The 26,705-nt window shown below is 41.7% G+C and overlaps 2 protein-coding genes across 8 annotated transcripts in view; both read right to left on the bottom strand.

Moving 5' to 3' along the window:
- Positions 1–26,705, bottom strand: part of LOC139369771 (troponin I, fast skeletal muscle-like) — an 81,601-nt gene that overhangs the window by 2,998 nt on the left and 51,898 nt on the right. The window contains exons 1-3 of one of the 2 annotated variants that reach the window (XM_071109036.1): positions 2,057–2,217; positions 611–643; positions 421–457 (exon numbers count right to left, since the gene is read on the bottom strand). In XM_071109036.1, coding sequence (XP_070965137.1) covers positions 421–457; positions 611–618 — 45 coding nt within the window. In that variant the 5' untranslated portion in view covers positions 619–643; positions 2,057–2,217. Of the gene's footprint in view, positions 1–420; positions 458–610; positions 644–2,056; positions 2,218–26,705 lie in introns of those variants that run through there. The other variant, XM_071109044.1, reaches the window with a different exon arrangement.
- LOC139369785 (troponin I, fast skeletal muscle-like) lies at positions 3,339–25,158 on the bottom strand. 6 transcript variants are annotated; one of them, XM_071109083.1, is made up of 11 exons: positions 25,026–25,146; positions 22,639–22,844; positions 19,882–19,918; positions 19,418–19,538; positions 13,240–13,287; positions 11,585–11,617; positions 10,571–10,607; positions 7,465–7,590; positions 4,091–4,180; positions 3,828–4,001; positions 3,339–3,661 (listed from the first exon to the last, which is right to left on the bottom strand). In XM_071109083.1, exons 6-11 carry the CDS (start codon positions 11,590–11,592, stop codon positions 3,581–3,583), a joined length of 516 nt encoding a protein of 171 aa, XP_070965184.1. In that variant the 5' UTR covers positions 11,593–11,617; positions 13,240–13,287; positions 19,418–19,538; positions 19,882–19,918; positions 22,639–22,844; positions 25,026–25,146; the 3' UTR covers positions 3,339–3,580. The 6 variants fall into 6 exon arrangements, with proteins under 6 accessions (XP_070965184.1, XP_070965178.1, XP_070965156.1 ...); XM_071109077.1 differs by lacking the exon at positions 22,639–22,844; XM_071109055.1 differs by lacking the exon at positions 13,240–13,287 and having other exon boundaries at positions 25,026–25,145.

Raw genomic sequence — 26,705 nt, 5'->3', positions numbered from 1 at the left:
GGCCGGCAGGGATGCTCTTGTCCCATCGCACACTAGCGACTCCTGTGGCGGGCCGGGCGCAATGCACGCTGACATGGTCGCCACGTGTACGGTGTTTCCTCTGACACATTGGTGCGGCTGGTTTCCCGGGTTAAGCGGGCATTGTGTCAAGAAGCAGTGCGGCTTGGCTGGGTTGTGTTTCGGAGGACGGCTCTCGACCTTCACTTCCCCCGTACGGGAGTTACATCGATGGGACAAGACTGTAACTACCAATTGGATACCAAACAGGGGTAAAAAAAAAAATTATATAAAGTATTAAAGAGGTGAAAAGTTTTTAAACCAGTCGTGTGAAAGCCAAACTAATCTACTCAAGTGCTGGGTATTGGTGTGCCTGTGATGATTCTTTCAGACAATGGACAACAATTCATTGTATTCGTTTACCTTCAGATGATGCCTGCGACTCGACGTCATCTTTTTTCTATGAAGAAAGGTGGATTTGACATGTTGTTAGGGATAGAAGCGGCATTTGCATTACTGAGAGAATTTATGGCTGGATCAGACATGTTTTGTGTCAGGCTGAAAGTCTGGAATGCAACTTTTAGTGAATAAAAAAAAATGTGCCAAGACTTACTCTGACATCTTAGCTGTTGTTGTGCTTCACACCCTGAGTAGAAGAAAGAAGACAGAAGACTTGTTTAAATATTTATGACAAAAACCTTTCTATAATATCATTAGGGTGCAGTAAGTTCAAAAGCGAGAGACAAGTCTGGTGTAAAGATCACGCTGTGATATTTAGCTGAAGATTGATAGGGTTTCACACGCTAACAACCATCAACCATTAAAAAAGTCAGAGATGACACCTGACTCTATCGGTCCAGTTTTAGCTCGCTCATAATCGCTCCAGACTATAGCTCTGAAAAGGGATAATGTTTCCCCTAAGAACCTAGTTTGGCCAAGTGTTCCCCGACAGACTTTAACTGCTGCTGCCTTCAAAGACACACGTCTCGATTTATGAACCTGCCGCGGTGGCATGTATCAGAAAAGCCTTCCTAATCACATAAATCAACAGCATCTTCTTCATTCTGCAGACAGATGTGTTGGTGTTGAATGAAGATAGTCACACTTAATCAACTAATATATTGGTTTTGCTATTTTCCCTCCCCACGATTACAGCAAGTCTCAGTTAAAAGTTAATTCAAACATTTTCAAAACTCAAAAAAGGTTTTGATGTGGAGATGAGCCCTCATCCAATTCCATCGGTTGTCTGGATCCAGCTACATGACTGAGCTCTAAGTTAGTTAGAAAGATAGGCAATGTTTAAAGGGATTTTACTAATTAATTAGACCATGTTTGTGAACTGAGAACATCTGACACTTTACTTTCCCATTCATTCATTCATTCATAATCTAATCTAATCAAATCAATTATTTACATTTCCAATCATCAAATTAAGTCAAGTATACAATTTAGCAAGCCAAGGCTGATGAAACATCGCTCATGAAGACACAACTATTTTACCTTTCTCTTCTTGTTTCACATTACACATACATAGCAATTAACATGACACGGCATGCTGTCTATTATTCAGTTTCACAAAGCTGTTACCCCATCCAACTCCTCAAATAAACACATACCAACTTTCTGGATTTAGGTTAAATGTATTTACCAGCTTTGAATGCAAGAGTATCACCCCTAACCAGAAACCTAGCCAATAGTTTCACAATCTTCTATCGACCTCTATACATCTGAATACAAAACACAGAGGCCATGGCTCACATCATTCTGTCAAGACAACTGAAATGTTCTATCAGTATCACGTCTGGCTGTCAGAGGGAAAACCAGACGTGTAAAACACCTGTATTGCCAGGTGAATACGTCTGTTCCATATGTTCAATTTGTAGTGATACATAAGGTGATGTACAGTAATACAGCAATGTGCAACGAGTGTGTTTGATAGCTAAGATTGACATCTGTCGGGAGGCTTTTTAGTCTCTTTCTATTTCTTTGTGCTATTAATCCCAGTGATGCTACACACACAAAGAGTGTGATAGGAAGACAGGAAAAGAGAGATTCTCACCTATGAAAGGAAGAGGAAGAGGGCAGGACACACCTGGAGGAAGAAGGGAAGACTAGCACAGTGGCAAGCAACAGGCAGTGAAACATGAAACATGGTATTTATGGTGTCGGATGATACATCAGCAGAAGCACTGGGTCCTCTTTATGGAAGTGGTTTCCGTGTCAGACCAATGGAACATCGAGCTCCTGAAATACACTCTGCCCAACCCTGTTCACCTCATATTATTTCCTTCAAGATGCCTTCCAAGAAAATACATGTATGTTGCTCTGGCTAGTGAGTATAGAATTACAGTACAGTATGGGAGCGATTGGGAATGTAATTATAGATATGAGTGAAGTTATTCTATGTCTATGATATTCACGGGCAACATGGATAACAAATGTAAGTATTGGAAAAAATTGACTTTCAGTTCCTTTTGGATGCCTAAATGTGTAATCAATACTGTATAAAAATGTTATTTCTAAAATCTCTATGAATTGAAGTTGGAATCTAATTAAACAAGTGAATCATAGTAATGTAATGTAATCAATTCCAGAAAACTACTTTACAATCTTAATAGATTTTCAAAAGTTGTACAATGAAGTACTCAGAAATTGTATTGACATCCGGAATTAATTTGTTGTCTTAAAGACAAAACACAATCTAATAAGTTGAGTGCTTAAGCAGGCCCACACATAACAAATGTAGATAAACAAAATAATGAATAACACATAACTGAAATGCTACTCTACTTATTATTCTGCTTGGTTACACATTACACTTGGTTACAATCGCATTTTGCCTTCGTTTGTCTTTGTTTGTTCATTAACTTTCCTCCCTTTAGCCATTGCCATACCTTCAATTTGAAAGGTTATGGGGAGGATGTTTGATGAATGTTTGTCAAAGATGACATGCTTGTTTGTTGGTCAAAGAGGAATCAGTCCGAGAAAGAGGAGAGAGCGGGGTCAAGGGAATGAAAGAAAAGAGGAAGGGTCATAAGAAAGAGAAAGAATGTTCTACTATACTGACATCTTGTGGTTTATAATTCAGATTTGTTTATATAGTATTTGGATATCCTTGACCCAAGCTGATCTAGGCTTCTCCAGAATAGGGTTGCAAAATGCTGGTAACTTTCCCAAAATCTCTAGGTGTTCCAGAAATCCTGATTGGAAGATTCCCGAAATTAGAAGGGAAGCAAGTCAACTTTTTTGCAACCACACTTCAGAACATCTTACATCCAAAAGCATTGAGGGACCAAATCTGAAAGGGGTAACAAAATTGAACACAATACAGGACCACGAAATGTCTATCATTTCACCATGTTGCTGACATTTATTTAATTACTGCAGTTTGGCAGTTGAATATATTTCCGATTAGCCTTTACATTTGGAAAATATGTTACAATTCAATGACAGTTTACAGTTAGTATAAGTGCTTATCAGATGCTATACTCTAACTCTCTAACAGTACCACAAAATAATGACAAAGATAAATGAATCACTCAGTAGCCTCCGTGGTTTTGAACACCAAAACTAATTCAATCATTTATGTGGACTCAAACTTCTTCTTCCTGCCATCCATGCCAGCCTGTTCATCAACGTTCTTACGCCAGTCACCAACTTCCTCCTGCATGACACAAAGTTTATGATGTGACTTTTTCAGTGTTTGAGGATAAAATATGAAACACATGTAACTGATCTTTTCATCAAAGCTCTGAAAACGTAGGACAAATGTTGCCAACTCCTACAGTGCTGTGGTTCTCTGCTCTGTAAGATTCCACACAAATACCCACCTCCTCTTTGACCTCCTTCTTCACTTCTTTTAAGTTGGCTCTGAAATCCATGGAAGCCTTGTGCTTGGTGCCCAGCAGAGCTGCAAGCATAGCATCAGCAGACATACGCACTTTCTTCAGAGCTGGCTTCTTAATGCCCTGAACCTCAATAACTTTCATCTTCAAGTCCTCAATCTGTGAAGTGAGAAAGTCAGGAGAAATATTACATTTCCAGAGGTATATGTTTTCAGGATGAGGACAATATGGAATGCAATGTACTATACCTCTTTTTCTGTCTTCTTCACTTTTGCTTCTGCGTCATATCTTTCCTCATCAACCTTGTCGATGGTCTGGGACAACTTTTTGAGCATTTCCTGTTGGCACACAAACACATTACAGATGATTTGTAAAAGGCTCCAGAGCACCAGTGTGGCACCAGCATCTAAAGTTTGTGGAATTAACAACTTTCTGCAGGCAACAACTATCTAGAGAGAGAGCTGATAAAGGCTTTGACTTACACTGAGTGTACAAAATATTAGGAACCTTCCTGTGCTATTTTGTTTGTTTTTTCTCATTGTTTGTTACTCATTTTGTAAATAATTTTGCTGCTACCGTCTCTTATGACCAAAAAGAGCTTCTGGACAGAAGAACAGAGATTAGTCACCTCGAACTGGATGAAGATTTTGTCTTTAATGAGACCGACGCGGAGGATATACTGCTTTGTCAAAACAAGCCCCAAATCTCCCAAATCCCTGTCATCAAAAGGGTGAGGAGGACAGGGTGCCTTGTAAGAATTTGCAGACAAGTAGGTAAACCACCACTACCCTCTGTGTTATTGGCCAACGTGCAATCACTGGAAAACAAACGGGACAATCTACGATTAAGACTATCCTACCAACAAGACATTAAAAACTGTAATAGCTTATGTTTCACCGAGACTTGGCTGAACGACGACACAGATAATATAGAGCTGGCTGACTTCTCTGTGTTTCGGCAGGACAGTGCAGTTACGTCTGGTGAGACGAGGGGCGGGGGTGTGTGTCTATTTGTCAAAAACTGCTGGTGATGTCTAATGTTAAAGAAGTCCCAAGGTATTGCTTGCCTGAGGTAGAATACCTCATGATAAGCTGTAGAACACACTATCTACCAAGATTTCTCATCTATATTATTTTTAGCTGTCTATTTACCACCTCAAACCGATGTCGGCGCTAAGACTGCACTCAACGAGCTGTATAAGGCCATAAGGAAACAATAAAATGCTTATCCAGAAGCGGCACACCTGGTGGCCGGGGACTTTAATGCTGGCAAACTTAAATCTGTTTTACCTTATTTCTAACAGCATGTCACATGTGCAAACAGAGGAAAAACTCTAGGCCACTTTTACTCCACACACAGAGATGCATACAAAGCTTCCCTCGCCCTTCATTTTGGCAAATTGACCATAAATATATCCTCCTGATTCCTGCTTACAAGCAAAAACCAGTGACTCGCTCAATACGGATGTGGTCAGATGATGCGGATGCTACAATACGTTTTTGCTAGCACAGACTGGAATATGTCCAATGGCATTGAGGAGTATACCACCTCAGTCACAGGATTCATCAATAAGTGCATCGACGACATCATCCCCACAGTGACCGTACGTACATTTCCCAACCAGAAGCCATGGATTACAGGCAACATCCACCGAACAGGCTAGAGCTGCCACTTTCAAGGAGTGGGACACTAATCTTGACACTTCTAAGAAATCCCGCTATGCCCTCAGACGAACCGTCAAACAGGCAAAGCATCAATACAGGACTAAGCTGGAATCCTACTACACCGGCTCTGACACTCGTCGGATGTGGCAGGGCTTGAAAACTATTACGAACTACAAAGGGAAACCTAGCAGCGAACTGCCAAGTGACGCGAGCCTACCAGACGAGCCTAAAACCCTTTAAGCTCGCTTCGAGGCAAGCAACACTGAGGCATGCATGATAGCACCAGCTGTTCCACTCTCCGTAGCCGACGTGAGCATGACCTTTAAACAGGTCAACATTCACAAACCTGTGGGGCCAGATGGATTACCAGGACATGTACTCAACCAGGACGCTGCCCTTTCCCACCTGGACAAAAGAAACACGTATGTGAGAATGCTGGTCATTAACTACAGCACCGTGTTCAACACCATTGTGCCCACAAAGCTCTTCACTAAGCTAAGGACCATGGGACTAAACAACTCCCTCAGCGACTGGATTCTGGACGTACTGCCCCCAGGTGGTAAGGGTAGGCAACAACACATCTGCCAAGCTGATCCTCAACACTGGGGCCCTTCAGGGGTGCTTGCTTAGTCTCCTCCTGTACTCCCTGTTCACCCACGACTGCATGGCCAAGAACAACTCCAACACCATCCTTAAGTTTGGTGATGACACCACAGTGGTAGTCGAGGAGGTCAGAGATCTGGCAGTGTGGTGCCAGGACAACAACCTCTGTCTCAATGTGAGCAAGACAAAGGAGCTGATCGTGGACTATAGGAAAAGGACGGCCAAACAGGCCCCCACTAACATCAACAGGACTGAAGTGGAGCAGGTCGAGAGTTTCAAGTTCCTTGGTGTCCACATCACCAGAAAACTATCATGGGCCAAAGACACCAAGAAAGTTGTGAAGAGGAAATGACAACACCTTTTCCCCCTCAGGAGACTGAAAAGATTTGGCCTCAAAAAGTTCTACAGCTGCACCATCAAGAGCATCCGGGCCAGTTGCATCACCACCTGGTATGGCATCTAACCGTAAGGCGCTACAGAGGGTAGTGCGTACATCCCAGTACATCACTGGGGCCAAGCTTCCTGCCATCCAGGACCTATATACTAGGCAGTGTCAGAGGAAGGCTTAAAAAATTGTCAATGACTTCAGTCACCCAAGTCATAGACTGTTCTCTCTTCTATTGCACAACAAGCGTTAATGGAGCGCCAAGTCTTCAACCAAAAGGCTCCTTAACAGCTTCTACCCCCAAGCCATAAGACTGCTGAACAACTACTCAAATGGCTACCCAGACTATTTACACTGACCCCCCCCCCCCCCCTGTATAAAGCCTTGTTATTGTCATGTACATTTATTGTGTTACTTTTTTCTACTTTTTTTTGTTGCTTTAGTTTATTTAGTAAATATTTTATTAACTCTATTTCTTGAACTGCATTGTTGGTTAAGGGCTTATAAGCATTTCACGGTAAGGTCGTTGATGTCCTTTGTGTGGAGGACCCTTCTTGATACACACAGGAAACTTTTGACCATGAAAAACCCAGCAGTGTTGCAGTTCTTAAAACACTCAAAACAGTGCGCCTGGCACCTACTACCGTACCCCGTTCAAAGGCACTTAAATATTTTGTCTTGCCCATTCACCCTCTGAAAAGGCACACATACACAACCCATGTCTCAATTGTCTCAAGGCTTAAAAAAATCCTTCTTTAACCTGTCTCCTTCCTGTCATCTACACGGACTAAAGTGGATTTAACAAGTGACATCAATAAGGGATCATCGCTTTCACCTGGACTCACCTGTTCAGTCATGGAAAGAGCAGGTGTTCCTAATGTTTTTTTACACTCAGTGTACATTGTGATATATTGAATAGATTAGAGTAGCTTTGTGGAACTTGTAAAGGAATGAATGACTAGTATCATACCATCAGCGCCGCTTGATCTCCAGACAAATCCAGGGCGGAGATCTTAGCCATGAAATTGGCTTTCTCCTCCTTAATCTGCTTTTTCTCCTCTTCAATCAAAGTGGCTGCAATCTGGAGCATCAAGCTCTGGATGACAAAGACATATAGTGAGGCCAAACCCAGTCTAGTACTTGGTTTGGTGTACATTTATGACACACTAGCTTGTTTTGGATGTTTAAGATTGTGGAGGATAAAGAGATACAACTGTACATTGTCATACCTAGAGCCAAATACTGCTTTTGAGCAAACCCATCGACAAAATGCAATTTTGGCACCAAACTCGCCGAGCACACCATAAGAATACTTACAGTGCCTTCAGAAAGTATTTATACCCCTTGACTTATTCCACGTTTTTTTTGTGTTACAGCCTGAATTCAACATTTCCCTGATATATCTATACACAATACCCCACAATGACAAATTAAAAACATGTTTTTAGAAATGTTTTCAAATGGATTGAATATTAAATACAGAAATAGCTCATTTACATAAGTATTCACACCCCTGAGTCAGTACTTTGCAGAAGCACATTTGGCAGCTATTACAGCTGTCAGTCTTTCTGGGTACATCTCTAAGAACTTTCCACATCTGGATTGTGCAACATTTACATATTATTATTTTCAAAGTTCTTCAAGCTCTGTCACATTGGTTGTTGATCATTGCCAGACAACCATTTTCAAGTCTTGCCATAGATTTTCAAGTAGATTTAAGTCACAACTGGCCACAGGAACATTCACTGTCTTCTTCGTAACCAACACCAGTTTAGATTTGGCTTTGTGTTCTAGGTTATTGTTCTGCTGAAAGGGGAATTCATCTCCCAGTGTCTAGTGGAAAGCAGACTCAACCAGTTTCTCCTCTAGAAATTTGCCTGTGCTTAGCTCCATTCCGTTTTTTTTTTTTTTTATCATGAAAAACACCCCAGTATTTAACGATGAAAACCTCCCTCCAAGCTCGTCATCAAGCTCGAGACCCTGGGTCTCGACCCCGCCCTGTGCAACTGGGTACTGGACTTCCTGACGGGCCGCCCCCAGGTGGTGAGGGTAGGCAACAACATCTCCTCCCCGCTGATCCTCAACACTGGGGCCCCACAAGGGTGCGTTCTGAGCCCTCTCCTGTACTCCCTGTTCACCCACGACTGCGTGGCCACGCACGCCTCCAACTCAATCATCAAGTTTGCGGACGACACAACAGTGGTAGGCTTGATTACCAACAACGACGAGACGGCCTACAGGGAGGAGGTGAGGGCCCTCGGAGTGTGGTGTCAGGAAAATAACCTCACACTCAACGTCAACAAAACTAAGGAGATGATTGTGGACTTCAGGAAACAGCAGAGGGAACACCCCCCTATCCACATCGATGGAACAGTAGTGGAGAGGGTAGCAAGTTTTAAGTTCCTCGGCATACACATCACAGACAAACTGAATTGGTCCACTCACACAGACAGCATCGTGAAGAAGGCGCAGCAGCGCCTCTTCAACCTCAGGAGGCTGAAGAAATTTGGCTTGTCACCAAAAGCACTCACAAACTTCTACAGATGCACAATCGAGAGCATCCTGGCGGGCTGTATCACCGCCTGGTATGGCAACTGCACCGCCCTCAACCGTAAGGCTCTTCAGAGGGTAGTGAGGTCTGCACAACGCATCACCGGGGGCAAACTACCTGCCCTCCAGGACACCTACACCACCCGATGTCACAGGAAGGCCATAAAGATCATCAAGGACATCAACCACCCGAGCCACTGCCTGTTCACCCCGCTATCATCCAGAAGGCGAGGTCAGTACAGGTGCATCAAAGCTGGGACCGAGAGACTGAAAAACAGCTTCTATCTCAAGGCCATCAGACTGTTAAACAGCCACCACTAACACTGAGTGGCTGCTGCCAACACACTGACACTGACTCAACTCCAGCCACTTTAATAATGGGAATTGATGGGAAATGATGTAAATATATCACTAGCCACTTTAAACAATGCTACCTTATATAATGTTACTTACCCTACATTATTCATCTCATATGCATACGTATATACTGTACTCTATATCATCGACTGTATCCTTATGTAATACATGTATCACTAGCCACTTTAAACTATGCCACTTTGTTTACATACTCATCTCATTTGTACATACTGTACTCGATACCATCTACTGTATCTTGCCTATGCTGCTCTGTACCATCACTCATTCATATATCCTTATGTACATATTCTTTATCCCCTTACACTGTGTACAAGACAGTAGTTTTGGAATTGTTAGTTAGATTACTTGTTATTACTGCATTGTCGGAACTAGAAGCACAAGCATTTCGCTACACTCGCATTAACATCTGCTAACCATGTGTATGTGACAAATAAAATTTGATTTGAATTGATTTGATTTGATTTGATTTTTGTGGTTGAATCTGTGTTTGAAATTCACTTGTCGACTGAGGGGCCTTACAGGTAATTGTATGTCTGGGGTACAGCGATGAGGTAGTCATTCAAAAATAACGTTGAACACTATTATTGCACACAAAGTCCATGCAACTTACTGGCGACTTGTTAAGCAAATCTTTACTCGTGACCTTATATAAGCTTTTCATAACAAAGGGGTTGAATACTTAATGACTCAAAACATTTCAGCTTTTCATGTTTAATTAATTTGCAAAAATGTCAAAAAACATCATTTCTCTCTGACATTATGGGGTATTGTATGTAGGCCAGTGACAAAAACTATTAATTTAATCCATTTTAAATTCAGACTAACACAGCAGTAGAACAGTAAAGTAGACCAGCAGTAGAACAGTAAAGTAGACCAGCAGTAGAACAGTAAAGTAGACCAGCAGTAGAACAGTAAAGTAGACCAGCAGTAGAACAGTAAAGTAGACCAGCAGTAGAACAGTAAAGTAGACCAGCAGTAGAACAGTAAAGTAGACCAGCAGTAGAACAGTAAAGTAGACCAGCAGTAGAACAGTAAATTAGACCAGCAGTAGAACAGTAAAGTAGACCACATAATGTGGAAAAAGTCAAGTGGTGTGAATTCTTTGAAGGCACAGTAGAAAGTTGTCGCAATGAAATGTGTTGGTTTACCTTCAGATGATGCTTACGGCTCGAGGTCATTCTTTTCCTGTGAAGAAAGGGGAGTTTGACATATTGTATTGTTATATACATGACTAGTTAATATGCTGAGGGGACATAACTGGTCAATACGCTGACCAAGGGTTGTATCAATGATATTCTATGGCATGCTGCATAGAATAGAAAGGTCATAAATGTATAATTTACTTTTACTTTTCTCACATTGTTGTTGAAAGAAGAAAGAGGCAAACCCAACAGTTTCTAGGGAGTTTAAGAGCAATGTGGTATCATTAGTGGAATTACATATTGCTATGCAATTTCTCACATTGTTGCTGAAAAAAGAAAGAGGCAAACCCAATAGTTTCTAGGGAGTTTAGGAGCAATGTGGTATCATTAGTGGAATTGTGACGATTGTCATCGGGAGAAGGAGAAGAGGAACAAAGTGCAGCGTGGTACATATTCATTAAAATTTTAATAAAGATGAATACTGTACAAAAACAACAAACCGACAAACAAACAGTTCTGTAAGGAGCAACAAAAACACTAAACAGAAAATGACTACCCACAAATCACAGTGGGAAAACAGGCTGCCTAAGTATGGTTCTCAATCAGAGACAACGATAAACAGCTGCCTCTGATTGGGAACCATACCAGACCAAACACAGAAATACAAAAACATAGAACAATACATAGAATGCAAAACATAGAATGCCCACCCCAACTCACGCCCTGACCAAACTAAAACAGAGACATAAAAAAGGAACTAAGGTCAGGACGTGACAGGAATTACGAATTGCTATGCAATTAAAACATTTAGCCCTAAGTAAATATTAAGTTTCACGTATTATACATGTGTATATTTTCCCATATTAGGGTATGGTTTAGACATACTAGCAATTTGTCAATTTGAGGGTTAGGGTTTGCTGTTTGTTTTCTGTCTGCCTGTCTGCATGTTTGTTTTGGTATAACAACTGCATTACTTTCTAACACCAAACGGTAGCAAACAACAAGGTCATGGCTACTTACTCAGACATGATGGCGGAATGTGTGCTTCAGACCCTGTAACAAAAAAGACACAACAGGCAAGAGAAATTTTTTTAGCAATAGTGTGCACTGCAGGGTGCTATCTGCCTAAAGTTAGCAAAGGCTATTTTATCCAGCTCAAGATTGATTAATGAACACTGGCTGCTAATGGAACAATCTGGACTCTTCAAGGAAGGGAGGGGAAACCTGATCCTTTTTACCGATAAGACCTTTTGGAGCAATTATGATCAGGCTACATTTGGACAGCTGGAGACTGGAGTCACCCATGACATTCATGGGCTGTCATTTTATTGATGTCATTAATAGACAAAACCTCAGCAGGCGTCATGGTCCTGCTCTACCCTGAGAACATCTTGGGTATCACTCATATCAATGCAACTTGCGTCCTCAGCGAACCCTATCGGTATCTCTTTGAAAAGTCCTTTCAATCAAATACAGTGTGGTCATCAGAAGGCCTCAAATGTGGTAAGACACTGTTATTTAACCACACTGCAGCAATGAATATCGATGTTAAGAATAGGATCTACTTTTGTTTGTCTTCATTTATTAAGAACTTCTCTGTTTTCCCTCGTTTTTAATCAATGACACATTCAGTTCAAATAGGCTCACATGCAGTCATATCAATTGATGAAATACATGGTACTATTATACTCCGGCAAACAGAGAAATAGTGAATAAAAACTCTTTGCAAACACATCCTTTTCCAATCTGTCAAATAGGATCATAAACGGCGAGCAAAAGTTGCTTTTAGCTGTTACCTTCTAACGCAAGATAGACATGTCATAACTGTAGAGCTTCCATACTTCAAGAGAATTATACTTTAATATAATAATAATATGTTCCATTTAGCAGGTGCTTTTATCCAAAACAACTTACAGTCATGAATGCATACACTTTTGGTATAGGTGCCCCAACGGCAATCAACCCCACGACCCTTGGCGTTGTGACCTACCAAATGTTTTTAGCCCACACCCAGTTCTTAGCTGTCACCCAAGAGGAACTGGCCACGAACCAATGGGCCCCAAAGCCCCGTTCAGTTAACACTGTCTGCTGTAACCTAGTTATCGCACACTAGTTATAATCTAAGTTATAGATCTCCATCACAAATCCCATGTTGTTACCCATAACAGTTATTCACATTGAATATTGGAGCAACATAAATCACTCAAAGAGAGAAGTGTTAAATACCACCAAAAGCAAACAGAAACTCAACTCTCTGGTATGTGTACAGCTAAGTCAACGTCTTCAACCGCCTTCCACGCAAGAGTAAAGCCTGTTAACAGGAGCCTTCCCCCCCCATGGGCCACATCATTCTGTCTAGACAGGCTAATTTGTCTCTCATATTATCCACTGGCTGTCAGGAGGAAATTATTATATATTTACCTCAATGTATTCACCTGTACTGACAGGTAAAACGTAGTGATCTTGTGACAGACGTCACTTAGTGTGATCATTTCCAGATGCTATCTGTAAATGTAGCCATGAAATCACCTTATCACAGTCTACACAGTCTTAATTAACAGGTAATCCTACGACCCACTGTGTGACTTTGTGTTTCGTTATTTATCAATAAGACACATCCAGACTTCATTTTCCGTGTAATAAAGATCAGAGAGGAGGAAAAGAGATGTTCTCACCTATGAGAAGAGGAGGACAGGACACACTCTGGTGAAGAAGGGGAGACACTGGCCAAGAACAAATGCCAAGGACAAATGAAACAGGGTTTATATGTAGACTAGTGATGAATCAGCAGAAATCCAGTACCTTCTTATGGTGGTGGACACTACTTAGGCCAATGGAACTGCGAGCCCCTGAAATACCACCAACCCTTTCCTCCAACTCATATCATAAATTTCCCTTCATGCAAAATGTCTCCCAAAACCTGAGCTGCCAATTGGCTTCCGTTCCTACAGTGTTGGAAGGGATAGACAAAGCCATCCCAGTTAAGCACTGACAACACAGATAGGTAAAAATGGTTAATCAAGGGACAACATTGATATATTCTTGGAACTATTTTGGTTGAATGATGATAAAATCAGAAAGCAATTGTTGAAGGGGCAATCTGCAGTTCAAACGATAACAAAGTGGACACCCTGCCACTGTTTTGCAGGGCTAGAGTTCCTCATTGCAGTGCACTAACTTAATATTCACTGCAATGCTTGCAAATTAAATATCTACAAATAATGACAAATTCCTAAGAAAAAAGTGGGCAAGCAAACAACCCTCTGTTGCTCAAAGGTGAGATGGGATCGGAGGTGGGGAGAAAGAGCGAGAGATTGAGAGAGAGAGAGAGAGAGAAGGGAGGGAGGGAGGGAGGAGAGGCAAGGAGAACAGGTGCTCAATGACATCTTGTGGATTTTGTTTTATTTATTAATTCATTAATTAATTAATTAATTAGTTGATTAATTAAGTGATTAAATGTTTAATAAAATATCAATAATATTTTTAAATATGAATTAACATCTAAAATGTTTAACTAAATCATGCCAATCGTGATTGGGTTAAAGAACCTCGATGCAGCTGTCTGGTATCAAATTCGCTTGACACATGAGATCAACTGCTGGTTTTTTATTGTGGGTTTTCGGTTGCAAGCAAGTTTGTTTTAACACTTAGGTGCATGTAATCTGCTGTTAATAGCAGTTTAATTGATAGATAATTACTTTATTACTAAAGTAAATTTGATGATATCATAACGATGACAAAGTTGTTTCCTACTAATGTTTGCCTGCTTTTTAGCAATGTCATCGTATTTCCAGGCGACTATGCTTTAAAACGATCAATGGCCCCTATTATGAATGACTGTGCGTCACTCCTTTTCTGGAGTCACTATGGCTGAGAGTGTCTTGAAAACATTCTTAACGATGGCGTGACACAACCGAGTGACGTCGGTGCAACCCTATCAACCCTGAGACGCCAGCAAAAATGGCCATTTCATTTAGTTGCCTTTTATATGCATGTCTAGCCCTTATGTTTAGCCTCAATATGAAGGGTTTGACCCTTTTATTTTCAGGAAAACCAGGGCTACAATTAGAACGCATAACAATTTGACATAGAAAGTTGACAAGTTCAGGCAAAGAAGAAAACGGATAAAATTATTTTATATGAATGCTTAAGTACATAAATGGTTTGCTCAGTGGGAAATTAATATTCAACTAGTCAGTGATAGCAACTATTCAAGCTTATTGCAGTATTATAGACACTATGTCTTGGGATTTCCTACACTATTCTATGTAGAAGAACCCTTTACCTTCTGACTTGCAAAACGTATCTTTTCGTCAGTTGTCCCACTAATTTATTTAAATTGACCGATTTCTTTATACAAACTGTAACTCCGGCGGTATTTGTTTCCAGAGTGAGGACATTATGGAATACAATCTACTGTACCTCTTTGTCTGCCTTATTCACTTTTGCCTCTGTGTTATATCTGTCTTAAAATGTATCAATTGAAAATGTGGGTTCACAGCTACAATCCAGATGTGTTGGTCATTACTGAGACGTGGTTAAGAAAGAGTATTTTGAGCCCTGATATTAACCTTTTTGATTCTAACCTTGTTCGACAGATCTTCCAAAGCTGGTGAAGTGGCCATCTTTACCAAGGAACACCTTGAGTGCTCTGTCACCAAGTCTGTCACTCAAACAATTTGATTTGCTGGTTTTAAGCATGAATAATTAAGCATTCAAATAGCTCTTTGTTGACTGTTGCTGGATGTTATCTACCACCATCAGCACCGGCCTATACACTACCTGCCCTAAGCTCTCTCTTCTCCTCTAACACTAAGTCTGAGTTTGTCCTGCTAGGTGACCTAAACTGGGACATGGTTAAACCAACTGAACAAGTCCTAAAGCAATAGGACTCCCTAAATCTTTCTCAGAGTATTACCAATCCCATTGTATGACTCCAAACACCCAGAAAAGTCTACTCTTCTTGATGTTATCCTTACAAATAATCCTGATATTAGTTTGGTGTTTTCTGCAATGACCTGAGTGACCACTATTTTTCAGCCTGTGTTCGTAATGGTTTCTCAGTTAAACAACCTGTCCTGATTTGTCATTGCTAAAAAACTTTAATGAGCAAGCCTTCCTTCATGACCTGGCCTCTGTAAATTGGTATAGAATCAGCTTGATCCCCTCTGCTTGGACCTTCTTCTTTTTTTATATTTGTTAAACCTCTTAGGGCTAGGGGGCAGTGTTCGGAAGTTCGGATGAATGACGTGCCCAAAGTAAAGTGCCTGTTACTCAGGCCCAGAAGCTAGGACACTCCCTATAAAGAAAATTAGAATATAAAAATGGTTCAACCCCTGGTGCGACCGTGATCTGGCAGAATTCCTCCACCTCAAGAACACCATTTGACAAAAGGCTTGGCACACAAATAGTCAGGCTGACTGGCTGTCGTTCAGAAAAATTATAAATAACTGCACTCAGGCGATCCGGAAGGCCAAAGTTAGTTACTTTAAGGAGCAGTTCTCTCCCTGTCGGTCTAATCCCAAGAAGTTCTGGAAAACGGTGAAAGACCTCCTCACATCTGCCCGTGTCCCTTAATGTTGATGATGTGGTTGTTACTGACAATGAGTGCATGCCTGAGCTCTTTAATCACCACTTCATTAAGTCAGGATTCCTATTTGACTCAGCCATGCCTCCTTGCCCGTCCAACATTTCCTCATTTCTCAGCCCTTCTAATGCAACTAGCCCCAATGCTCCTCCCTTTTTTTCCCCTGCCCTGGTACACAGTTTCTCCCTGCAGTCGGTCACTGGGTCCGAGGTGCTAAAGGCTTTCCTTAATCTTGACCCCAAGAAAACATCTCTCCTTTCCATTTATATGCAGATGATACAGTCTTATACACAGCTGGCCCATTCCCGGATTTTGTGTTAAAGGTTCTACAACAAAGCATTCGTAGTGTTCAGTTGTTTTTCTCTGTCCTTAACATTATTTTGAACACCCACAAAACAAAGGTCATGTGGTTCAGTAAGAAGAATTACCCTCTACCCACCATTGTGATTATTCACTCTGAGGGTTTAAATCTTGAGGTAGTCACCTCATACAAGTACGTGGGAGTGTGGCAAGACAGTACACTGTCCTGCTCTCAACAAATATCCAATCTGCCGGCTTAGGTTCAATCTAGACTTGTTTTCCTCTATTGTAATCACTCCTCTATCAACCCAGCTGCCAAATGAACCCTGATTCAGATGACCATCCTACCCATGCTAGATTACGGAGATGCAATTTATAGATCGGCAGAAAAGGGTGCTTCGAGCAGCTAGATGTTCTTTACCATTCGCCATCAGATTTGCCACCAATGCTCCTTATACAACACATCACAGCACTCTATAGTATACTCCTCTGTAAACTGGTCATCTCTGTATAACCAACGCAAGACCCACTGGTTGATGCTTATTTATAAAACCATCTTAGGTCTCACTACCCCCTATCTGATATACCTAATGCAGCCCTCATCCTGCACATACAACACCCTTTCTGCCAGTCACATTCTGTTAAACATCCCCAAAGCACACACCTCCCTGGGTCACTCCTTTTTTCAGTTCGCTGCAGCAAGCGACTGGAGTGAGCTGCAAAAAAAAACAGTCAAACTGGACAGTCTTACTGACACGTGTGGCTGCTTCGCGTAATGTATTGTTGTCTTCAACTTTTCGTCCTTTGTGCTGTTGTCTGCCCAATACTGTTTGTACCATGTTTGTGCTGCTACCATGTTGCACTGCTGTCATGTTGTGTTGCTACCGTGTTGTTGTCATGTTGTGTTGCTACAGTGTTGTTGTCATGTTTGTGTTGCTACCATGCTGTGTTGTAGTATTAGGTCTCCGTTTATGTGGTGTTGTGGTGTCTCTCTTGTCATGATGTATGTTTTGTCGTACATTTTCATTTTGAATCCGAGCCCCTGTCCATGCAGGAGGCCTTTTTGCCTCATGGTAGGCCATCATTGTAAATAAAACGTGTTGACTTGCCTTGTTAAATAAATGAACAAAATATTCTTATTAAATACAATTATACATTATTTTCTTTACATAGTTGAATGTGCTGACAACAAAATCACACAAAAATTATCAATGGAAATCAAATTTATCAACCCATGGAGGTCTGGATTTGGAGTCACACTCAAAATTAAAGTGGAAAACCACACTATAGGCTGATCCAGCTTTGATGTAATGTCCTTAAAACAAGTCAAAATGAGGCTCAGTAGTGTGTGTGGCCTCCACGTGCCTATATGACCTCCCTACAATGCCTGGGCATGCTCCTGATGAGGTGGCAGATGGTCTCCTGAGGGATCTCCTCCCAGACCTGGACTAAAGCATCCGCCAACTCCTGGACAGTCGTGGTGCAACGTGGCGTTGGTGGATGGAGCGAGACATGATGTGATGTGCTCAATTGGATTCAGGTCTGGGAAACGGGCGGGCCAGTCCATAGCATCAATGCCTTCCACTTGCAGGAACTGCTGACACACTCCAGCCACATGAGGTCTATCATTGTCTTGCATTAGGAGGAACTCAGGGCCAACCACACCAGCATATGGTCTCACAAGGGGTCTGAGGATCTCATCTCGGTACCTAATGGCAGTCAGGCTACCTCTGGCGAGCACATGGAGGGCTGTGCGGCACCGCAAAGAAATGCCACCCCACACCATAACTGAACCACTGCCAAACCGGTCATGCTGGAGGATGTTGCAGGCAGCAGAACGTTCTCTATGGCGTCTCCAGACTGTCACGTCTGTCACATGTGCTCAGTGTGAACCTGCTTTCATCTGTGAAGAGCACAGGGCACCAGTGGCAAATTTGCCAATCTTGGTGTTCCCTGGCAAATGCCAAACGTCCTGCATGGTGTTGGGCTGTAAGCACAACCCCCACCTGTGGACGTCGGGCCCTCATACCACCCTCATGGAGTCTGTTTCTGACCGTTTGAGCAGACACATGCACATTTGTGGCCTGCTGGAGGTCATTTTGCAGGGCTCTGGCAGTGCTCGTCCTGCTCCTCCTTGCACAAAGGCGGAGGTAGCGGTCCTGCTGCTGGGTTGTTGCCCTCCACGTCTCCTGATGTACTGGCCTGTCTCCTGGTAGCGCCTCCATGCTCTGGACACTACGTTGACAGACACAGCAAACCTTCTTGCCACATCTCGCATTGATGTGCCATCCTGGATGAGCTGCACTACCTGAGCCACTTGTTTGGGTTGTAGACTACGTCTCATGCTACCACTAGAGTGAAAGCACCGCCAGCATTCAAAAGTGACCAAAACATCAGCCAGGAAGCATAGGAACTGAGAAGTGGTCTGTGGTTACCACCTGCAGAACTACTCCTTGCTAAATGCCTATAATTTCCACCTGTTATCTATTCCATTTGCACAACAGCATGTGACATTTATTGTCAATCAGTGTTGCTTCCTAAGTGGACAGTTTGATTTCACAGAAGTGTGATTGACTTGGAGTTACATTGTGTTGTTTAAGTGTTCCCTTTATTTTTTTGAGCAGTGTATATATTGTCCTCATCAAACTCGTTGATGGTCTGGGCAAACGTTTTAAGCAATGTGGCACCAGTGTCTACACAGTGTGTCTCTCAATGGTCGGATTCAGCTTTTTGCACAGATTTCAAGGAGGAAGTTTAAGATCGATTAATTTCATTCAAGTCATTTAGTTTCCATGCAAATCAAATCCATCCAAAATAAGCTTTAACACATACTGCAAAATCAATATGTAGCACAGAAGATAATTAAGTTAGTATGACTGTATGGGTGATGACTGTATGGGTGATTTCACAAGTCAGGTATTCAAAGCAGATCAAATGAGAATAAATTGGTCAGAGTGGTATGATACCTGCAGCTCAGGAAGACCCCCAGGCATATCCGGGAGCAGAGCAGTTATCTTCTACATACGCTGCCTTTTCCTTTACTGCTTCTTCCTCCAGCAGGCCATGGGCAATCAAAAGCATCAAGCTCTAGAGAACAGGGGGAGAACGGGTGTTAGAGCAGCTAACACAGACCAAGACTAGGCAAAAACATGTGTGACTCACCAATGGAAACAAGGTGGCTTAGTGCAGAGTTTGTATTTCTCTTGATACCATCTTGTGCTACCATTTGTAAACATAGTTACTCTGTGGTTATTTGATTAGATAAGGAAAGATATTTGTATCTTATATCGCTGCTGTGCTCGCCTTTTGACATTCATATTTTTGTAAATAATTGACTTACTTGTATAGATAAAAGTCAAATAAAAAGAGTGCAAGAACAAAACAGCTTTCCATATTGGAGGGGAAAATTGGATTAGATCAGTATATTTACCATCAGATGACCACTGCGACTCGATGTCATCTTTTTCCTGTGAGATGAAGATGTAGACAAATTGTGACCTGATAGAGATCTGACAATCAAATCCAATTTTATTTGTCACATGCACCAAATACAACAGGAGTAGACCTTACAGTGAAATGCTTACTTACAAGCCCTTAACCAACAAAGCAGTTTTATGAAAATATCAACAAAAAAAAAGTAAGAGATAAGAAAAACAAATAATTAAGGAGCAGCAGTAAATAACAATAGCAGGGTCATATACTGTACAGGGGTACTGGAACAGTCAATGTGTCAATGTACGGGGGCACCGGTGTCGAGGTATTTGAGGTAATTATGTACATGGAGATGGGGTTATTAAAGTGGCTAAACATTGATAATAGAGTTGCAGCAGCGTGGGAGGGGGGTGCAAATAGTCTGGGTAGCCATTTGATTAGCTTGCCATGCGGTAGCAGAGAGAATAATCTATGACTATTTGGGGAGTTTCTCCCATTCTTCTCTGCAGATCCTCTCAATCTCTGTCAGGTTGGATGGGGAGCGTTGCTGCACAGCTATTTTCAGGTCTCTCCCGAGATGTTCGATCGGGTTCAAGTCCGTGCTCTGGCTGGGCCACTCAAGGACATTCAGAGACTTGAACCGAAGCCACACCTGCTTAGTCTTTGCTGTGTGCTTAAGGTCATTGTCCTGTTGGAAGGTGAACCTTTGCCCCAGTCTGAGGTCCTGAGTGCTCTAGAGCAGGCTTTCATCAAGGATCTCTCTGTCCTTTGCTCCGTTCATCTTTGCCTCGATCCTGACTAGTCTCACAGTCACTGCCACTAAATGCCAGCATCATGCTTCACCGTAGGTTTAGTGCCAGGTCTCCTCCAGACGTAACGCTTGGCATTTAAGGCATCATTAGACCAGAGAATCTTGTTTGTCATATACTGAGAGTCCTTTAGGTACCTTTTGGCAAACTCCAAGCGGGCTGTCATGTGCTTTTTACGGAGGAGTTGCTTCCGTTTAGTCACTCTACCATAAAGGACTAATTCTTGGAGTACTGCAGGGTGGGTTTTCCTTCTGAAAGCTTCTCCCATCTCCACAGAAGAACTCTGATGCTCTGTCAGAATGACCATCAGGTTCTTGGTCACCTCCCAGACCAAGGCCCTTCTCCCCCGATTGATCAGTTTGGCTAGGAGCCACAAAGGCTAACACTTCATATATATACAGTACCGTTCAAAAGTCTGGGGTAACTTATAAATGTCCTTGTTTTTAAAGAAAAGCATTTTTTTTTACCAGAGTTCCAAAGAAAAAGAGTTGCAAAGAAAAAGCCAAATCTCAGACTGGCAAATTAAAAGAAAAGATTAAAATGGGCAAAAGAACACAGCCACTGGACAGAGGAACTCTGCCTAGAAGGTCAGCATCCCGGAGTCGCCTCTTCACTGTTGACGTTGAGACTGGGGTTTTGCGGGTACTAAACAAAGCAAAAAAAGAAACGTCCGTTTTTCAGGACCCTCTTTCAATGATAAATCAAAATAACTTCACAGATCTTCATTGTAAAGGGTTTAAACACTGTTTCCCGTGCTTGTTCAATGAACATTAAACAATTAATGAACATGCGCCTGTGGAACGGTCGTTAAGACACTAACAGCTTATAGACGGTAGGCAATTAAGGTCACAGTTATGAATACTTAGGACACTAAAGAGGCCTTTCTACTGACTGAAAAACACCCAGGGTCCCTGCTCATCTGCGTGAACGCGCCTTAGGCATGCTGAAAGGAGGCATGAGGACTGCGGATATGGTCAGGGGGAAAAATGGTAATATCCGTACTGTGAGATGCCTAAGACAGCGCTACAAGGAGACAGGACGGACAGCTGATCGTCCTCGCAGTGGCATACCACGTGTAACAACACCTGCACAGGATCGGTACATCCAAACATCACACCTGCAGGACAGGCACAGGATGACAACAACAACTGCCCGAGATACACCAGGAATGCACAATCACTCCATCAGTGCTCAGACTGTCCGCAAATCGATTTGGAGGTGGAGGGTCCATCATGGTCTGGGGTGGTCTGTCACAGCATCATCGGACTGAGCTTGTTGTCATTGCAGGCAATCTCAACGCTGTGCGTTACAGGGAAGACATCCTCTTCCCTCATGTGGTACTCTTCCTGCAGGCTCATCCTGACATGACACTCCAGCATGACAATGCCACCAGCCATACTGCTCGTTCTGTGCGTGATTTCCTGCAAGAGGGGGATGTCAGTGTTCTGCCATGGCCAGCGAAGAGCCCGGATCTCAATCCCATTAAGCACGTCTGGGACCTGTTGGACCGGAGAGGGAGGGCTAGGGCCATTTCCCCCAGAAATGTCCAGGAACTTGCAGGTGCCTTGGTGGAAGAGTGGGGTAACATCTCACAGAAATAACTGGCAAATCTGGTGTAGTCCATGAGGAGGAGATGCACTGCAGTACTTAATGCAGCTGGTGGCCACACCAGATACTGACTGTTACTTTTGATTTTGACTTCCCTTTGTTAAGGGACACATTATTCAATTTCTGATAGCCACATGTCTTTGGAACTTGTTCAGTTTATGTCTCAGTTGTTAAATCTTGTTATGTTCATACAAATATTTACACATGTTATGTTTGCTGAAAATAAATGCAGATGACAGTGAGAGGACGTTCAGTTAAGAACAAATTCTTATTTTCAATGATGACCTAGAAACAGTGGGTTAACTGCCTTGTTCAGGGGCAGAACGACACATTTCTACCTTGTCATCTCGGGGATTCGATCTTGCAGCCTTTCGGTTACTAGTCCAACACTCTAACCACTAGGCTACCTACCGCCCCATATAAGATGACCTGGCCTCCACAATCCCCCGACCAACCAAGTTGAGATGGTTTGGGATGAGTTTGACCGCAGAGTGAAGGAAAAGCAGCCAACAAGTGCTCAGCATATGTGGGAACTCCTTCAAGACTGTTGGAAAAGCATTCCAGGTGAAGCTGGTTAAGAGAATGCCAAGATTGTGTAAAGCTGTCATTAACGCAAAGGGTGACTATTTGAAGAATCTCAAATATAAAATATATTTTGATTTGTTTAGCACTTTTTTTGGTTACTACATGATTCCATGTACAATGTAGAAAATAGTAAAATAAAGAAAAACCTTTGAATGAGTAGGCGTTCTAAAACTTTTTACTTATAGTCTATATATATTTTTTTGCTTTTCTTTCAACTTCCCTAAATTGTTGTTGTTTCCTCCTAACTGTTTTTTGAAAATACAATTTACATAGAGTTTGGAGAAATGACAACACAAAAAAATAAGCGAATAGTTCAAAAAAGTTAAATATCAGTTATTTTTGTAAAGAATGCTGCAATCTTACTGAAACAAAATGCAACTTGTTGATCTCCCCAACTTGTTGATCTCCCTGATCTCCCCATCCCGGATCCGGGATCGTGAATACAGACTCAAGCTCATTACCATAACGCAACGTTAACTATTCATGAAAATCGCAAATTAAATGAAATTAATCTATTTGCTCTCAAGCTTAGCCTTTTGTTAACAACACTGTCATCTCAGATTTTCAAAATATGCTTCTCAACCATTGCAAAACAAGCATTTGTGTAACAGTATTGATGGCTAACGTAGCATTTAGCGTTAGCATTCAGCAGGCAACATTTACACAAAAAAACAGAAAAGCATTCAAATAAAATAATTTACCTTTGAAGAACTTCAGATGTTTTCAATGAGGAGACTCTGTTAGATAGCAAATGTTCCGTTTTTACAAAAAATATTCTTTGTGTCGACTAATCACTCCGTTTTGTTCATCACGTTTGGGTAAGGAAAAAAAAAAAAAAAGTCATTAAAACGCGAACTTTTTTCCAAATTAACTCCATAATATCGACAGAAACATGGCAAACGATGTTTAGAATCAATCCTCAAGGTGTTTTTCACATATCTATCGACGATAAAATCCATCGTGGCAGTTTACTTTCAATTCTGAAGAAATGGAACGCGCATGGACTCACTGATTACGCACACAGGACACCGAGCGGGACACCAGGTAAATGTAGTCTCTTATGGTCAATCTTCCAATGATATGCCTACAAACACGTCACAATGCTGCAGACACCTCGGGGAATATACAGAAAGCGCAGGCTCATTCCTGGCGCATTCACAGCCATATAAGGAGACATTGGAACACAGCGCCTTCAGAATCCGGGGCATTTCCTGTATGAAACATCATCTTGGTTCGCCTGTTGCATTAGTTCTGGGGCACGCACAGATAATATCTTTGCAGTTTTGGAGACGTCAGAGTTGTGTCTTTCCATGCATAGTCGAGCATCTTTTCGTGACAAAATATTGCGCTTAAAACGGGCACGTCTTTTTATCCAATAATGACACAGCGCCCCTATAGGTTCAAGAGGTTTTATTAATTCATGAAACAACAAGGTTTCATATTCTGAGCATTGTTTATACTTCATTTCTATGCATTCCTGACATCTAGAAGACGATCTATTCAGGAAAATACATTTTTGCGTAACATTACACAGACATAGCGGAAGTAAAACATCCAGGTAACAAGGTTCCCTTGCGCATCTTCATGCATGCAATCTGCCTACGAAGTAAACTATTCTTAGTGACCTAGATGGCTCAAACTATTGAGCTAACTATACCTCCTGAATAGCTAGATTCACATTTGGTGACGCAAAACAGTCCAGCAATGAAATAAAAGCAATTAAGCATTTAAATTCCTTAATATCTGTCAATCATGTGCACATAATGAATCATTACAAATAACATATTTTACATACAAAACTAACTACGGTGTGGATACAGACCTATATTTACCTCCACAATTATGCTGAATGCCATTTAACAGATGCTTGTAACCAAAAGCAACTTAGCTGTCATGCATGCATAGATTTTTTTGCATGGCTGGCCCTGGGAATGTAACCCACAAGCCTATCGTTGCAAGCGCTGTGCTCTACGAACTGAGCCATAAAGCACCACACTTCAACTGAGATCTTAATACCTCACAATATGCAGAAACCAACAGTTAATACACAACTGCAATACTAGACACAGTTCAAAACAGTCAAGAGACAGGAGCACATTATGGATGCTGGAGCACTATCAGATCCCACTATAATCCTCACCTATGAGAGAAACAATGATGAGAAATGAAGAGCAGCTGTGAGAGGATGGCAAGCCACTGGCAGATGAACGAGGCAGTACACAGTATTAAATGCTAATAGTGGATGCCAGTTGTTTATCCCTCCCTCTACATGGTATTTTTTCCTACGGTCTTTATGGTAATAGAAAATGATGCTGCCGGCCCCCTGTCAACCTGATATACTGCCCTGTCATGCCCTGTAATATCATCATATCCTGCCATCCGCAAGCGAAGGTTGGCTCTTGCATTATTCTACATCATGAGAGGTGACACGTGTCATGAGGGTCAGTCTGGTCCCCATCTTAAAATAGGCTCCACACCGACCAACCAGATAACTACAGTATCAATAATATTTGCACGTCTTGCTCTGTAACGTAAACAATAAAAAAAAACATGCAACTGCGTGTCACAATTTCATCCCTCTCTCTCTCAATTCAATTCAATTCAATTCAAGGGCTTTATTGGCATGGGAAACATGTGTTAACATTGCCAAAGCAAGTGAGGTAGACAACATACAAAGTGAATATATAAAGTGAAAAACAACAAAAATTAACAAATTTCTCTCTCTCTCTCTCTCTCTCTCTCTCTCTCTCCCCCACTCTCTCTCTCTCTCTCTATATATATATATATATATATATATATATATATCCCTCTATAGCTTTTCTGTTGTGATTGAGTTTTAATCAATTAATGCTAAATAATGTGGTCATAGTAGGCTTACTATTTAGAGTCGCTGACACCCTTCACTGTAACTTATTATGTATTGCGGCGGTGCTTCAGGATCTGATGGTAGGATAGGTAGGGGGTCTAATCCATACTTTGACCACATCTATACTGTTTATTTACTGTGGGTAATTTGGTGCCAGAATTAGCTTGCTAACCATGTAGGCCTAGTCCTATATTCCCCAGCCATGTAACTAAAGGCATAAAGTCTGGCAAAATCATCTGCCAAAATGTAATGGTCCCTACTAGACACATGTATTGGAATATGTGGTGGCAAATATTTCTGCGGCTCTTCATTGGATATTGTAGGCGTCCACTAATTTGGGGAGAAGGGCTCCTCTGTATTAGTGACACTCAAACTTGGAATGCAACGTTTGCTTAATGTGAAACTGTAAGGGAATCTGTCCGTTAAAGACACAGTCGGTTAAATTTGATATCCAGTGAAAAGTGTCACCTTGAAAGTAACAGGGACGATTTTGCAAATGGGCCTTGCAGCAACCAAGAAGTAGAGGCAGAGACCAAGCAGACACCAAGACGTAGAGACAGGGGAATCATGCACCCTATGGTTTATCAGCTTATATATAGAAGATATTGTCACGCATTGCTTACACAGAGTTATGATCCTGTAGGCTTCAACAATGCCATCACACAACCATTTCCTTTTCACCTCATAAAGCACCATGATCTAAACAGTACTTACATCACTCACCCAAATATACTTTTTCCATTAGATGTCTCAATTGTTCATGTAGCCAGACTGAATTCTACACTGTAATTGACAGTAAAACCAAGGCACTTGTCAATAAATCACATCAAAGCTGTTGTAAGTGAAAGGTAAAGATAGGTGTACTACACGGATGGTCGATGTATTGATTCGTTTTTACATCGTCCAGCAAACAGGTTTCTTATTTCTTCTGTACCTGCAGTTGTGTGAGCTATG

Source organism: Oncorhynchus clarkii, chromosome 2, assembly GCF_045791955.1.
Source record: "Oncorhynchus clarkii lewisi isolate Uvic-CL-2024 chromosome 2, UVic_Ocla_1.0, whole genome shotgun sequence".
Lineage (NCBI taxonomy): Eukaryota > Metazoa > Chordata > Actinopteri > Salmoniformes > Salmonidae > Oncorhynchus > Oncorhynchus clarkii.
The sequence above is the reverse complement of the archived record's forward strand: the minus strand, read 5'-3'. Positions and strand labels throughout refer to the sequence as shown.